This window comes from Miniopterus natalensis, chromosome 7 (assembly GCF_054644295.1).
Source record: "Miniopterus natalensis isolate mMinNat1 chromosome 7, mMinNat1.hap1, whole genome shotgun sequence".
Taxonomy (NCBI): Eukaryota; Metazoa; Chordata; class Mammalia; order Chiroptera; family Miniopteridae; genus Miniopterus; species Miniopterus natalensis.
Window position 1 is genome coordinate 11,121,976 of NC_142087.1, and position 15,823 is coordinate 11,137,798.

The window sequence follows — 15,823 nt, forward strand, 5'->3', positions numbered from 1 at the left end:
AGGTTGCATGTTCTTCCTGAGGTCACGCAGGTTCAGCCTGGTTGGCCTGAATTAATCACTTGTGCTACCGAGGAAAGATCTCCCCTGGGGTTATCTGCACAGTAAAGCATAGAGCCTGTACCTCATACTCAACGAGGAAACCTGGGGAGCAGCAAGAATGCTGAAAACCTGACCTTAGCAATGAGGGAATCAGACACCTGAGGAGGCAGCAGCACCATCTCCAGTTGCCAAGGCTTCAGGATCCCCAAGTCAGCAGGAGCCACTTCCTAACTGGGCCTGTTTTGTAAACAAGAGTTCCTGTCCCATGAATACTGAATGGGGGGGGGGGGGGCGGAGAAACAGGTACTATTAGCCCCTGTCAATGGCACAAGACTGCAGCACTGAGGGTATCCCCTTACACATACACAGACAGTCGTTCCCTGCTCGAAGGCAGGGTTTTTACTCAGACTGGACTAGCCTGTGAGGCCATGGAAGTCAATCCATGATAATGACAGACACCTGTCCTCATCCTGGCGCTGTGCTAGGCTCAAAGGCAAGGACGGAGCCTGTCTCTACTGAAAAGAATGGAAACCACCTCCACAAAACACTTTGAAATAGTGTTTGGAAAACTCAGCATTACCCTGGAAACCTGGGAATTTAAATTATTTTAAGGCTAAGACAACTGTCCAACCCTGGCTGGGCAGCTCAGTTGGTTAGAGAGTCCTGATACACCAAGGTTGCGGGTTCCATCCAAGTTGGCACATACAAGAAGCAACCAGTGAATGCATAAATGGGTGGAACAACAAGAAGATGTTTCTCCCTCCTCTCCCTCTCTCTCCCTCTCTCCTTCTCTCCCTCCTCGCCCCCTCAAATCAATATTTTTTAAAAAGACACCTGTCCAAAGAGCTGATAATCACATTCATCCACTCAGTTCATGTGTATTGAGTGCCTTCTATAGGCCAAAGTCCTTACAAAATGCTGAGAAAGTTGGCAAACTAGGAGAGGTCCTGTCTTCCTTAACCTGTAGAATAATGGCGTATTGAATAAGTAAAGCTTTAATAAATGAATAATTAAAATGGGAAGGAACACAACAGGGAGCCAAGAGAAAAAGGGAAGGCTCCCAGGAGCAGCCTCTGAAGTGACATTCAAGTCATGGTAGACGAAAACCAGCCCTGGCCAGGCTTTTCACGTGTTACCTCTAAGACCTGTATTGTTATCCCCATTTTTCAGATGAGGAAATGGAGGCAAAGAGAGAGGAAATGGCTCCACAGCCAATCTTCCAAAGCCTTGCAAGTCATCACTGTGTCACACAACCTCCCAGTCATCTTTGCCCTGTGACACCAATAAGTTTGCTCAGTGTCACCTTAGCTTATTTTGACACCAGACCCGTCTTGTCCACTTCTAACCCTAGCATTGGGTTCTGCTAGGCCTGTAGTGAACTCTGTCCTGTCACTGTCCCCTGTCACACAGAATATGACCCCACGTCAGGAGATGGTTCTGATTAGGCCATCTGAATGATCAGCAGGACCTGGGAGATTCAGGAAAAGCTTCCTGGCAAAGGGTGGGATCAAGACAGCCCTGAAGGGGGGAAGGATATTCCTGCCAGTGGGGAGGTGCACCACACCCACAAAGGCCCAGGAACAGTGTGGCTGCAGCACAGAGGGAGAAAACAGGGCCCGCTTTGCAGAGACCCTTCAGGGGCTGGGGGAAGCGCTGGCCCCTGGTCCTGACGGGAGGGGGATCGTTTGCATGCATCAGCCAGGAGGTTAGCAGGGCAGAGCCAGGGCGGGAGGGTGTTGGCACCAGGCCTGGAGCCACCGCTCTGTCTCCATCACAGCATCTCTTTTAGATTTCTCTCCATGTGCTTCTGAGAGTTCCGCTGAGGAGCTATGGGAAGTCAGCCCAGCAGAGGGAAAATCCTGCCAAGCCCAAGCTCAAGTCCCTCTGTCCAAGACCAGGGCCCTGTATCCATGCAACCAGGTAAGCTACAGGCCCCATGAGGCTGCACCATGAAGCTGCACAGGGCCTTCCTGACCAGCCACTCCAAAACAGCCTCAAGCGTCAATGAGTTCCTGTATACCAGGCCCTCCCCAGTGAGCCATGCACGCAGGGTCCTGCTATTGTAGAGCTTACATGTTAGCAGTCAACATTAAACAACCAGGTAAAGCAGAAAATCCAGGCGGGCGTGGTAGTCCCTTAGGCATCTCCCAAGGCTTCCTTCCTCCTCAGCCAATTTATTTGGGGACTGAACTGGCAACTCTAAGACCAATCCCACTTCTGTAGCTCTCCATACCTTACAATTTAAATTTAAATTAATTTAAATGAAATAAAATTGAATATTCAGCTCCTCAGTCACACTAGCATTTCAAATGCTCAAAGCAATATGTGCCTGGCCACGTGGCTCAGCAGTTGAGCACTGACCTAGGATCCAGGAGATCGAAGTTCGATTTCCAGTCAGGGCATGTGCCCACCTTGCTGGCTCGATCCCCAGCAGGAGGCGTGCAGGAGGCAGCTGATCAATGACTCTCTCATCATTGATGTTTCTCTCTCTCTCTTCCTCTCTCTGAAATCAATAAAGACATGTGGGTTTTTTTTAAAGCCATATGTAGCTACTGGCTACCTTAATTGGACAGCAAAATTATGGAACATTTCCATCATCATTTCCATCTATAAAATTCTACTAGTCAATGATTCTCCAAAATCTCTCCTCTTATCCTGAGTGGTGCTATGAAATACTTGAAATAAATTAGAGCTATGACAACTGGAAAAAATTAGCACATACAATGCATATGCTGAACCTATAGCTGGTATTTTCTAAGGTAGTTTATGACTAAAAATGCTACTTTTTAGGACGATTAAAATAAATTCTAATTTTTTGATGTCAAAGCTTTGTTTCTTGTTCCCCAAAATAGCCCACAAATCCTTTCTCAAAACACATCCTGATTTGGGGTTTCGATAATGTATTCATCAGAGTTCTGCAGAGAAACAGAACCACAGAACCAATAGAGTGTGTGTGTGTGTGTGTGTGTGTGTGTGTGTGTGTGTGTACACAGAGAGAATTTATTTTAAGAAACTGGCTCATTCAATTGTGGGGGCTGGCAAGTCTCAAATCTGCAGGGCAGGCCTGGAGGCTGGTGACCCAGGGAAGAGTTGATGCTGCAGAATTCCAGAGTTGGGTCTGGAGGCAGGATTCCCTCTTCCTCAGAGGACCTCAGTCTGTTTCTCTTAACATCTTCAACTAACTGGAAGGGACACACACCCATTATGGGTTTTATTCAGAGTCTACCCATTTAAATGTTAATCTCATCTCAAAAATACCTTCACAGCAACATCTAGACTGCTGTTTGACCAAATATCTGGGGCCTGTGGGCTAGCCACACTGAGACATAAATGTAACCATCACAGATAACAAGATTACTCTAAACCAAGTGGCACTTTTAGGAGGAAGGACATGGAAACATACTTAAACAGAACCAGGAGACTAGAGCAAATGTCTGTGTATTAGTGTTTGGACAGGAGCTGCCTGAATCTGAAAACTCCCCTACAGTGGCTGGGGCTTCCTTCTCAGCCCCTGCCTCCAATATCCTCATCTCCCTAATACCAGCCTCCTCAGGCCCTACAGCCATTGAGTCCTAAAGCCCTAGGCCCTGTAGCCACTCAGTCTCCATAGAGTGCCTGGGGCCCAGCAGGCCTCTCAGGAAGGACCTGGAAACCACACAGACCTCTACCTCATTTCCTCTGAATCTAGCCGTGGCAGCAGCCCCAAGGCTGCTCTGAGTCATGCCCAAGGCTGCTGAGGGTAGAACAGTGAACCTTCCCCCACCCCCATGCAGGTGTCCTGCCTTCAGGACCTGAGGTGAACTGTGTTCCCTTCTCTGCCAGGGTCTGCAGGTAAAGGATGGGCCTCTCTGTAGGTCTATCTCTGGTCCCAGCAGAAGCATGGATTTTGGGCAGTCCCTTCCATGAGTCATCTCTGTCCATCAGCCTTGCATCCATCCAAACACTAAGGCTTTTGTGCCAGGCCTTGTGCACGTACGCCCAGGGTTCCCAGCAGTGGACAAGACAGGCACAGTCTCTGCCTTCAGGAACAGTCCCAAAGACAGGTGCTTAATCAATAATCAATTACAGTTTTGTTAGACTTGGGCAACAACATGATTTAAGGGACTCTGACCAAGAGTGTCTGTCTGCTAAGGGGTTTGTCAGGGAAGGCTTCCCTAAGGAAGGGACATTTCATCTGGGGAGCAAAAGAAGATGTGTCAGCCAGGTGGAGGGGGACAATCAAGGGGACAACATACAGCTTAGCAGTTCCTAGGGGTGTATGGCCAAGGCTTCCAGGAGGGGAAGGGCCCTTCCCGGCCACCTGGTTCCACCCTTATTGCAGGATGCCCTCCACAAGACTTTCTTGCACTGTTTGTTCAGGCATCAGGAATTTCCCTGTACCGTGGAACGGTCACGTCCTGTGCTGCCGATAGGTCAGAGAGAGAAACCCGGGCTCTGGGGGGCTCCTGTCTGGGGTCACCACAGGGATCTCCACGTGTGCTGAGGGGACATATAGGAACCAGCCCAGGGTGCCTGTGGGGAGGTTGATGGTGGGATCCCAGACTCCACTAGACCTTACATCTGGAGACAGCTGGCCAAGAGGGTGACCACCTCTGTCCCTCCATGCAGAGAGGAGCAAAGCCACAGCCGTGGCCCTGGGCAGCTTTCCGGTAGGCGATCAGGCAGAGCTGTCACTGAGACTGGGGGAGCCACTGACCATCATCTCTGAGTAAGTCATTCCAAGGGCCTGCGTGGGATGATCTGCTCCCTCCCCCTGACACCTGCCAATACACTGATGTGAAAAAGGGCCACTCCCTCCAGGAGAAAAGAGCATGGCCTTTGGTGTCAGGCTCCCGCATGTCCCTAATGGTGGGATTTTGGGAAGCATGACACAGCTACAGGGAGAAGCAGTGGGTAGGCAGGCCATACAGGGGACCCTGAATCATGCCATCTACTGCCCAGGAGGTACCTGGATTGGCTGGTGCAAGGAAACCTGGGAAACTCAGGTGGGATCCAGCCTGGAGGGCCCTTGTAAGTCCCAAATGAGCAGTTCTTGGGGCCTTGGTCCTTCTGAGAGGGGTCTCCCTCCTTTCTCTGCAGGGACGGAGACTGGTGGACGGTGCTGTCGGAGGGCTCAGGCAGAGAGTACAGCATCCCTAGCGTCCATGTGGCCAAAATCTCCCATGGGTGAGTTTCCACTCCAGGCCCTGCCTTAGGGGACTTGCCTGCTTTCTCTTCCCACAAGCGTAGTCCTTTATGCCTAGTCCTGTGCTGAGAAAACCTGGGGACGGGAGAATCAGGCCCAGGCTCTGCCCTCAGGAGCAGATAGCTAACTCTCTAAGATTGGCCCGCTGGGCTTGGGAGCCTAGAGGAGGTGGGTTGAGGGGAATGTGTTGGTAGAGAATGCTGAAAGGGACTTGCAGGAGATGGAATCAGCCTGAATAAACATCCAGAGGCAAGAAAACAAAGGGGTGGTGCCCCATGTCATGGGCCTGCCCTTCTGAGAGGCACCTGTGAGGGAGGGCCAGACACGGGACACAGGGTCTCCTACAAAGCACAGCCATCTCTCTCCAAAAGTGAGTGACAAAAGGAACTGACCCCAGAGCAAATTCTATGCCAGGAGAGAGAGGAAGTGAAGTGCCTTTTGGTGGGATCTCTCTGAACAATGCAGGATTGGGAACGTGTCGCTGTACACATGCATTGCTGTGACCTCCCTCCAGGTCTGAGAGAAGCACAGCTGCAGCACTGGGTGGCCTTCCTGTTCTGCGGCTCACGGGGTGTCTCATTCTGGTGAGAGTAACGCAGGGATCCTGCGATGTGTGGACACCTCGCAGGGTCAGCTCTCACGGAGGTTGTCTGCAAGCCGGATGAAGCCCACCTTGCCACGTGTTTCCTGGTGGCCTGGGTGTACTGGGTGGAGGTTTTACATCCACAGTGTGGCACTGAGTTTAAGCCAAGGAACACTGACCATCTCCAAGATACCCCCTTCCCTTGCCACTCCTTTATTTACATCCTCAGTTTTTATAAGACATCACAATTTTTTACTTGTTTTATTTACTATAAAATGAGGCTGTTTGCTACTGGCACCAAGTGAGGCACAGCTTCTCTAATTTATGTACTTGGCATCAACTCAACCCTGACTCTGGCTTTGACCGTGGAAGTTCATGAAATGACACGGAGGCAGCCATTTCCATCAAATCAGCTTCTGTAGGCTTTGCCTGGGGTCACAGGGCATGCCCCTGGGACTTAGGAGGCTGATGGCCTAGGACCAAAACATTCCTGCAGAACTACCCTACCTTCTCTTTACAGTTAAGTCCATGTAGATAATAGGCGAGGGATTAAGTGAAGAGAGGAAGGACAATATGGGGTCAGAGTAATCAAAACCTCGGCATGGAAAGAAGCCCTGGGAGCAGGTGGTGGAGGGCTGCACTTGGGAGCCACCTATGGTGACAAGTGGGCTGTCCGGTATTTTCCAAAATTTTAGACGTTTTGAACATTCAAGTTCCAGCGTTTCTGTCCACAAATCAGCTTTACTGCAAGTTACATTTCAGTGATAACGAATAAAGGTTCACCTGCATACATTTAGCTATGAAGTTAAACTTTAAAATATCCAAATAAAATATTTACTGAAATTTACACACACACACACACTCACACAAAACGGGCAATTCTTGGAAAGGTGGGTACCACAGTGGTGGCAGGACACTGGGGAGTGGTAGAAGAAAGGCCAGGATCTCCCAGCCTGCCCCCAGCTCCGCGGCAGGAAAGACTGGGCTGGCACTGTGAGGCTGTCCTCTGAGGCCCCTGGGGCCAGGATCAGGGGGACAAAGCTGGGGGCCCACCCACTCCCCGGGCTGACCCCTGGCTCTGCTGCTTCTCCAGGTGGCTCTACGAGGGCTTGAGCCGGGAGAAAGCTGAGGAACTGCTGTTGCTGCCTGGAAACCCTGGAGGGGCCTTCCTCATTCGGGAGAGCCAGACCAGGAGAGGTGGGTAAGCTGAGCCCCTACTGGGGTTTATCTCTTGAATACCAAAAACCAAGTGTGACGTGATGTGGGGGCAGAGGGCAGAGGTCAAGTGCAAAGGGAGTCAGGCAGTCTGGCTGACTGGCTGCCATGTTGCTACCATGAGAACCCAGCAGCAATTGAGCAATAACCTGCATTTCTAACAGAGCATGAATGGCCCACAGTAGTTATCCAACAGGATTTCCTTCCCTTACCAAGACACAACATGATCCTGTCTCTTGGCAAAAAATTGATGAGCTGACAGGGTCTCTGTGCTGTGGGTCACCATCCAGTCAGAGCCAGAAAACCCGTTAGAAGCCATCTCAGGATCTTCCCCTCTCTGCCGTTCAGATGTGGAAAGAGGCCTAAAGAGGCGTAGGGACATGTCACCCTGCACGTTCATCTGAGGCTTCTCCCACCTCAGGTACAGGGCTTTGCAAACAAAACACGAGGTCGATGGGGTCTGTCTCTGATGCCCCTGCCTCCCTCTGAGCTGCCGCCTGAGTCCCTTACAGCAGAGGCAGAGGGACAGACATTGAAGGAGTAGCAGCACCCACGTTTGTGTCAGGCCCTTTCAGTGCCCTCAAGCAACCCTGTGGGGGTTGTTTTCCTTTGTCCCCATTTTACAGATGAGGAAACTGAGGCTTAGAGAAGAGAAACGATTTGCCTGGGGAGACACAGCTAAGAAGTGCAGAGCTGGGATTCAAACCCAGCCAGGGTTCATCTTACTTTAGACACCCAGGAAAGGCCCACAGTGACAATATGGTGGAACTGCAAGCACAGTGGAGGGCTAGGGAGGAGATACTCAGAAGTGAGGACCAGCCTCCTGTCCTGGCCCTAATTTGAACCAACTGTGATGGGCTGTCAGGGCTCTTTGCTCTCTACTCAACCTCCCTCCTGGAGCCCCTCCAACAAGTCCTCCCCTCTCCTCCCCTTCCTTGGGGAGCTCCCTGGGTCGACCCCTCCCCAAGCCCTCCTGCTATTTTCTAGGCAGCCTGAGCAACCCACCCTTACACACACCCAGAGGCTATCTGGAGTGAGGGCTGGGTCCGAGGGCAGCAGCTGCAAACAGGAAACCACAGTGGTGTTGCTGACTTGGGTCAGGGCCTCCTAGACTGGGCCCGGTGAGCACTGAAAGCCACAGGAAGTGCTTTGCACTCAGCTCCCCACCCCCACCTTTCTCTGGCCTGGTTCAAACCCAAGAGCATACTAACCAGCCCTTACTGCCACTCTGCCCCTTTCCTAAGTAGGCGCATATACAAATGCTACCAGGGAAACCTTGGTTCTTGTCTTGAGGGAAAGATTTCAATCAAGAGACAAAGTATAGAAAAGAAAGCAAGGATTTGCCCGGCCGGCGTGGCTCAGCAGTTGAGCATCGACCTAGGATCCAGGGAGTCGCGGTTCGATCCCCTGCCAAGGCACATGCCCGGGTTTCAGGCTCGATCCCCAGTCAGGGGCGTGCAGGAGGCAGCCGATCAATGACTCTCTCATTGATATTTCAATTCTCTCTCTCCCTCTCCCTTCCTCTCTCTAAAATCAATAAAGATATATCAAACAAACAAACAAGGATTTATTGGCAGCAGCAAAAATATACTTAGGACAATGAAATAAGCAGGGCGTAGAAGAAGCAACAGGACAGCCTGGGCTGGGCTGCTTTGTCTCACTGGGAAGCCAGGAGAAAGGGAGGACTGCCTTGGAGACAGGGTCGGGGGCTAGCCCAGGACGGCTGCTCCCATTGTTTCCTGGTCGCAAGCCTCACAGCGTCCTTTACAGGTTAGGGAACACGTGGCGACGAATGGAATGGCAACAGTGTGCTCCCCGGAGGGAGGGTGCCCGGGGACTGAGCTGCCTCTGCCCATTGCTCCCCTGGTTGCAAGTCTAGTGGGGTCCCCTTGGAGGGGAGAAGGGGGAAGGAGACGGTGACGGCATGATCCCCTTGCAGGGGCAGGAGAGAGCTGGGACCTTCATTTTCAGGGTTTTAAAGGCTGGGAGTTTAGGGGGGGTCTTAGGGGTGGATCGCAATGGAATGTTCATCAGCTTTATCCTCATATACCAAAATGAGATTTATTTTCTGAATTTGTCTGTCCTTGGGTGGGTTTGGCAAATGGCACTGATTGGATTTGTTATCTTTCTCCCTGAGTAGGGTGATTTAAGCTATCTACCCTCTGGCTGGGGAGGAGAAATGTAAACCATTTACCCTTAAGTGTCCTTGGTTTAGGGAAGGCAGGATTTACTAGGTGGCTGCAGACTGCTATTTGTCTCAGTTTCCCTGTTCCGCTAGTCCTGGAATTTTCCTAGCTTTTACTATGCTATAACACAAGGCAAAATAGCTGAGAAATACAGGAGAAAGCAGATGAGGGTCCACACTGTTACTGTGTTCTGGGGTGACCCGCGACAGACGACCACCAGAGTTTGTGTTTGAGTTTTGGAGCCTTTATTAGCTGCCAGCGGCTACAGTTGCGGCGTCTCACCCATGTGAGAGCCGAACGGCAGCGCCGACCCTCAGTTCTCTCACTTTATGCTCGGTAACCACAAAGGCACTGCAGTAAAGGGGTTTCCAATAATTTGTCAGGCTGTCAGCTTTTGGTACAGGAAACAAGGGGGGGCCTTTAGCAACACAAAAGGAACGATTTAAACACAATGTCTTACAATGAGTAATGGGGCTATGCTTGGCCAGAGCGGGACTGGTTTGTTCTTTCTATGGGAACTCAGGGGGGCGGTAATTATTGGGCTGGCTTGTCGGGCTTGCACAGTAGGGATCTTGCTCTACCTTTACCGTTAGTTCCTTAGGTATATTCTTCTGGCCATGGTGGCCAGAACAACTGGGGTAGCCCTGGCCAGTCTGGCTCACTGGTTGGGGCATCGGCCCACAGATGGAAGGGTCCTGTGTTCAGGTCCAGCCAAGGGCACGTACCTTGGTTGCAGGCTCAATCCCCTGCCTAGGTCGGGGCTCATGGGGGGGGCAACCAATCGATGTGTCTCTGTCACATTGATCTTTCTCTCTTTCTCTCCCCCATCCACTCCCTCTGAAAAGCAATGGAAAAATATCCTCGGGTAAGGAATAAGAAAACAAAGAAAAAACCACATTGTTACTGGGGCTAAGGTTAGATTGGACTCTGAGCTTCCCCAGAGCCAGCACGGGGGATAGATCAGGATGCTGTTCTCGGTGCCAGAAAAGGAAGAGGCTTGCCGGTTCTGCAGGGCAGGCAGAGGTTCCCTGGGACTGCGATCCCTCTCCTGGGCTTTCTTTTGGACAGTTTGTCAAGCTGGAGGCATGAGTCATTTCTGGGCCAAGAAATCAGCTCAGTTATTGACCAGAGGGTCTCAAATTGGGTGTGCATCAGAATCCCCTGGGCTTAGGAAACAAGTTATAGAGGAAAGGAAGGACCCTTGGAGCTTGGGAGCAAGGGAGCTAATGCTAATGTGCCTAAGGGGGATGGAAGGGAAAGGCTGGGGCACTCTCCCAGGAGGGAGGGTGCTCGGGGTCCTCCATCCTAATGGTTTTAAGGAGATCTTTGGGGAGGTGCCAGGGGAAGCTCTTAACAGAATATTCAGCAGTTTTCCAGGTGTGTCCTTTCACGGTCTAGATCTCCACTGCCTGTTGATTGGTCAGTGCCAGTGCAGGGGGTGTCACTATCCAAAGCTGGTCCTGAGGTTAGCCCTGGGTGGTTTTGTTGCTCTTCTGGGCCAGGAGCTGAAATATAACCAAGGTCTAAATGTTATCTCCTTGGAGGAAAGGTCGGGGGTCCAAACTGCAGGACCAGCAATATGCTAGGAGAGGAAAAGCCACCGAAGGGGCAAGGTCCCACCCTACAGTTGTCCTTTGCTAGGCACCTGAGGCTTTCCATCCTGGTGACCTGCTGTACCTGGCCCATTGTCCTTGCCCTGCTCATGTCTGTCTAACTGCCCACCACAGATACATGTCTTTTTGATTTATTGTTTAGCCCCCAGGTGATTCTGACAAGCAGCCAGGCTTGAAAACCAGGGAGGGCCCTGTAACTCACTGATTTAGTGGATCTGGACCAGTGAGTGAAATGAAATACAGCAGAAAACATCAGAGTGCATCACTGGAGTTGGGGAAAATATTGCTTCATCAAACTTTTGTTTGTGTCCCGGATCATAGTGTAAAATTTCATATTGTGGTTTGTGGTCAAAAAAAGTTTGACACCACAGCTCTAGGGGCTCAGGTGACATCCTAGAGCAGAGCTCCTCAGACTTGAGTGTACAGGAATGAACTGTCAAGGGAACTTCTTGACAGTGCAGACTCTTGAGCCCCACCTCAGACCTACTGAATCAGACTATTGGGCACCGAGGTCAGAAATCTGCTTCCTTCACAACCCCCTTGCCCCCCTAATGGTTCTTATGTTCTTTTAAGTTTGAAAAAACAGGTACAACCCAGGGGACCCAGATTTAAGTAATAAAAGACTATGTATTTTATGCTTACACCATGCATCTTTTTTTAAAAATATATATATCTTTACTGATTTCAGAGAGAGGAAGGGAGAGGGAGAGAGAGAAACATCAATGATGAGAGAGTCATTGATCGACTGCCTCCTGCACATCCCCAACTGGGGATCAAGCCCACAACCAGGGCATGTGCCCTGACCGGAAATCGAACCTTGATCTCCTGGATCCTAGGTCGATGCTCAACTGCTGAGCCACGCCCGGCCGGGCTATACCATGCATCTTGTCACACCACTGTGGACCCACCCCTCCTCCTGGCATTGTCATCAGAACTCCTCTGAGAACAAGGTGCCTGACTGCAGAGGTCCCTGCAGGCCAGGATGTGACATCGGCTAAGCCTTCTGGAACCTTTCCAGGGTGAGGACTTTGTGGGGTTTTTTGTTGTTGTTTTTAAAAATGTATCTTTATTGATTTCAGAGAGAGGAAGGGAGAGGGAGAGAGAGTTGAAACATCAATGATGAGAGAGTCATTGATCGAGCCCACAACCCGGGCATGTGCCCCGACCAGGGATGAACCTCTATCTCCTGGATCCTAGGTCGAAGCTGAACTGCTAAGCTGCGCCCATCAGGGCAGGACTTTGGATTTAAGTGTTACAGGGGTGGTTCTGAGTAGGGGGGTGACATGACCTGATCCCTCAACTGCTGCGAAGAGAGGATTGGGCAGGGGGTAAAGTAGAAATGGAAAGCCACGTGGGAAGTCACTGCAGGTTCATCTGGGTGAGAAGTGGTCAGATTCTGGATGTGTTCCGAGTGTAGCCATTAGGGTTTTCTGTCAGGTTGGATGGAGGTTTGAGAGATTGGCAGTCAGGGATGACACCAGGGTTAGTAGCTTAGTAAAGGATGAATAGTGCTGCTGTTTCCTGAGATGGGAAGATGGTGGGGGGATAAACCAGAGCCATCCCTCAGGAGGCTCACAGTGGGTTATGAGTGTTGGGGCAGGAGAGGGATAGGGTTGAGGGACAGGTGATGGCAGAGCAGGGCCCTTGGTGCCACATAGCACTTGTGCCTGGGCAAGCCTAGGGCTGGGGCTTCTCCCAGGCGGAGAAGGTGTTCTGGAGGAGCTGTCTGAGCAGAACTGAGTTGGAAAGGGAAGCATGGGGTTACTCAGGTGGAAGTGTGACATACAGAAGGAGCAGTGTGGGCAAAGGACCAGGGGCCTGTTCAGGGTTATTAGGTGCTTGCTACATGTCAGGCACTGCTAAATGCTTTACCCGCTTCACCACCTGAGTCCTTGTGGTGGTCTGACTGGGACAGTTATTATTACTCTTTACAGATTAAGAAACAGATCTGAGAGGAGGGGAGGGGAAGGGAGGGGAGGGGGAAGGGGAAGGGAAAGGAAAAGGTGCTGGTACAGCGCCTGGTTGATTCTTTTATGTTCCCTGATCAGGAATGGAACCCGCAACCGTGGTGTCATCGGGACAAGGCTCTAAACAACTGAGCTACCGGGCCAGAACCTTTCTCTCCATGTCCTTGCTGACATCTGATATATTTTCACATTCTAACTCTTCCGCCCACTTGAATCTTTGTAACAGCCAACACTTAATGTTCATTTGCATTGTGCCAGGCTCTGTGCTGAGGGCTCTGTGTCCACGATCTCATTTCACAAGAGCCCCATCTACTACATAGTGTCACTGTGACCAAGAGAGCAAGGCTTTGTCTTCCCCGCCCACTTCCCTTGTTGGGGCCTATGGCTATCCCCTGTGGCCACCTCTCTTCCACCTCCCAACTTGGGCAGGGCCCAGTTCCAGCAGGGCCTCAGTCCCACCTTGGACCCTTTCCTCCTCAGGCTGTTACTCCTTGTCAGTCCGCCTCAGCCGCCCTGCATCCTGGGACCGGATCAGACACTACAGGATCCAGCGCCTTGACAACGGCTGGCTGTACATCTCGCCACGCTTCACTTTCCCCTCACTCCAGGCCCTGGTGGACCATTACTCCGGTATGGCCCTTCCTTGCCTCAATGAGGGTAGACTGGGATGTGAATTTTAGGGGTCAGAGTATCCTTAGACACTTTACCTCCTAAAGAATATCCAGACAGATGGAAGAGGGCCTCCCCTACCTTCATGCCAGTCCCTGTGCCAAGAAACACAGGGGGGCAGCCCGATCTTTACCCCATACCCTGAGAGCCACACAGACCCGTGTGAGCGCAGGCCAGTGACTCATCCACCACTGTAGTTGAGTCAAAGCCCCAGTGGCAAGCGCAGTTCTCTGTGCAGGAACTAGGCCCAGATTTGTTGCTGCTGTGGAATTCAAGTTGATTCTTAACATTTTCTTGCGCCAGGGGACTAGCGGCATGAGGATGTGGGAGAGTAAAACTGGGGAGACTGACCCAGGGGCTGGTGGAGGATGTTCACACGACAGACACTGACAGCACAAGTAGAGAATGAACATTCCTCCGTTTTCTTCTTCCCAAAGCACTTTCCTAGCCAGAAACTGGGCTTAAAGAGGTCCATCAATTTACCCCAAACCACAGGAAATTGTCTTCCAAAACCTAGCCCAGAATGACTTTTGATTGTGTCTCAGCCTCTAGGAGGCCAACATCTTGGGGGTCATGCCCTGGAACCCTTTTTAGACTATGCTCCCATCTGCTAAGTGTGTAAAGCTGTTGGGTGGGTGGTGGTTGTTGGAGAGTAAAGCAGGGCTGGAGTCACCTATGTCAACAGTCTAGGTCTCTTCCTCAGAGCTGGCGGATGACATTTGCTGCCTCCTCAAGAAGCCCTGCGCCCTGCGGAGAGCTGGTCCAGTCCCTGGCAAAGACATACCCCTACCTGTGACTGTGCAGAGGGCTCCCCTCAATTGGAAGGAGCTGGACAGGTGAGGGGACCCCTGGAACATGAAGGCAGAACAAGGGGGAGTTAGGATTACCCCTGAGAACCCACAGCCCAGAATGAGCTTCAGGGCTACTGGGGGGTGAGTGAGCACTGCTTAAGCTCTAAGAAGCCAACATAGGCTCAGGGGGTGGGTGGGGGAGTGGCAGGGAGGAGGAAGTGGCCCTGTACACAGGGCATGCCTGAACATGAAGGTGGCCAGAATGGAAGGGAGATCAGTCAAGATGAGGTAGACGGACAGCCCCAGTCCTGAGTGGAGAAGCCAAGCTGTGGTTCAACCTGATAGGGAACGGGGGCCACTGTGAGTTCTTCACAAGTGAATTAAAAACTGAACTGTGTGGGAAGTGCAGGGAAGACAAAGCTCCTTGACCTAGCTCTTCCACCCTCCATAGCTCCCTCCTGCTCTCTGAAGCACCTGCCACAGGGGAGGCGGCTCTCCTCAGCGAGGGGCTCCGGGAGGCCCTCAGCTCCTACATCAGCCTGACTGATGACATCTCCTTGGACGATGCCAAAGCCCAGAGGCCAAAAGGGGACCGTCGTAGCACCTAGAATCCCAAGTCAGCTCAGCCTGACTGCGTACCCTAGAGGCAAGGCTGTACAGTGAGGAGAGGGGAGGGCCACACAGGCACATTTAAGGTCCCACCTGCATCCTCTGAGTCCTAAGAAATCACACACCTCCTCCCAGGGCCAAGACCCTGCCTGCAATCTCTAGTTCAAGTACAGATCAAGTACAGACCAGTTGAGAACAGGGCCAGGGCTCCAAAGAGACTAAACTTCCTCTGGGGTATGATGTAGTCAGTGCCCAAGTTTGGGAATTCCAGCACATTTTCCTCCCCTGCCAGCCGAGTCCCATTCAAACCCCTCCCCCGCCCTGCTAACCAGCCCCACCCACAAGTTAGAAAGGACCACTAGCCTCAAGAAGAAAATCATCTGAAGAAAATTTACAAGGGACAGGAAAGCAGAGGGGATAGATGGCTCAACACAGCAGCGGAACCTGTGCTGTCCAGCTTCCCCCTGACCCTAGAGCAAAGAGGAGGACTTCTGACAGTCCAGGTCCTCAAATGTCCCCACCAAGCCCCTTCTCTGAACAGTTGTAGCTCTCAGATTTCTATTTCATTTTGCAGCTTATTTGGACCTGGCCAAGTCTTAATGGCCTTGCCATCTAGTGGCCCAATGCAAAATGACACCTTCTGAGCCCAGCATACTGGGATGAGGTCAGTCATGTGTGGCTCTCAGTGCTGGGCAGGGGCACTAGAGCATCAAAAAGTGGTAAGCCTTCTCTCCACAAAGCCAAGGCCTTGGCCTAAGCCCACAAAGGGAAAGAGGCCTGGCTGGAGCTGCTAAGGGAGCAGGGAGAGGAAGGAGGGATAGAGACGGGAGGGCACCCCCTCTTGAGTTCCACTAGTTTCTCAGGCTTTTACCAGGTACCAGCAACAGGTTGTCAATTAAAGATCTGATTTATTCAAGTATCTGAAAACATTCTACAATAGAAACTGTTACTAGATACCGCTTGTAC

At 51.5% G+C, this 15,823-nt stretch overlaps 1 protein-coding gene across 1 annotated transcript; it reads left to right on the forward strand.

The window, feature by feature from the left end:
* The first annotated feature begins 1,868 nt into the window (after positions 1–1,868).
* On the forward strand, positions 1,869–14,856 carry SLA2 (Src like adaptor 2). Its single transcript, XM_087819283.1, has 7 exons — positions 1,869–1,959; positions 4,648–4,747; positions 5,119–5,205; positions 6,901–7,004; positions 13,269–13,418; positions 14,161–14,293; positions 14,700–14,856. The coding sequence occupies exons 1-7, from the start codon at positions 1,869–1,871 to the stop codon at positions 14,854–14,856; spliced, it is 822 nt and encodes a 273-aa protein (XP_087675409.1).
* The last annotated feature ends 967 nt before the right edge of the window (positions 14,857–15,823 follow it).

What these genes read in the sequence shown, in the direction of transcription:
- SLA2 (XM_087819283.1), top strand. Translation starts at nt 1,869, where the DNA reads ATGGGAAGTCAGCCCAGCAGAGGGAAAATCCTGCCAAGCCCAAGCTCA. An exon ending in CCCTGTATCCATGCAACCAG is followed by an intron (nt 1,960 to 4,647) that starts GTAAGCTACAGG and finishes CCCTCCATGCAG; the next exon opens with AGAGGAGCAAAGCCACAGCC. An exon ending in CCACTGACCATCATCTCTGA is followed by an intron (nt 4,748 to 5,118) that starts GTAAGTCATTCC and finishes CTTTCTCTGCAG; the next exon opens with GGACGGAGACTGGTGGACGG.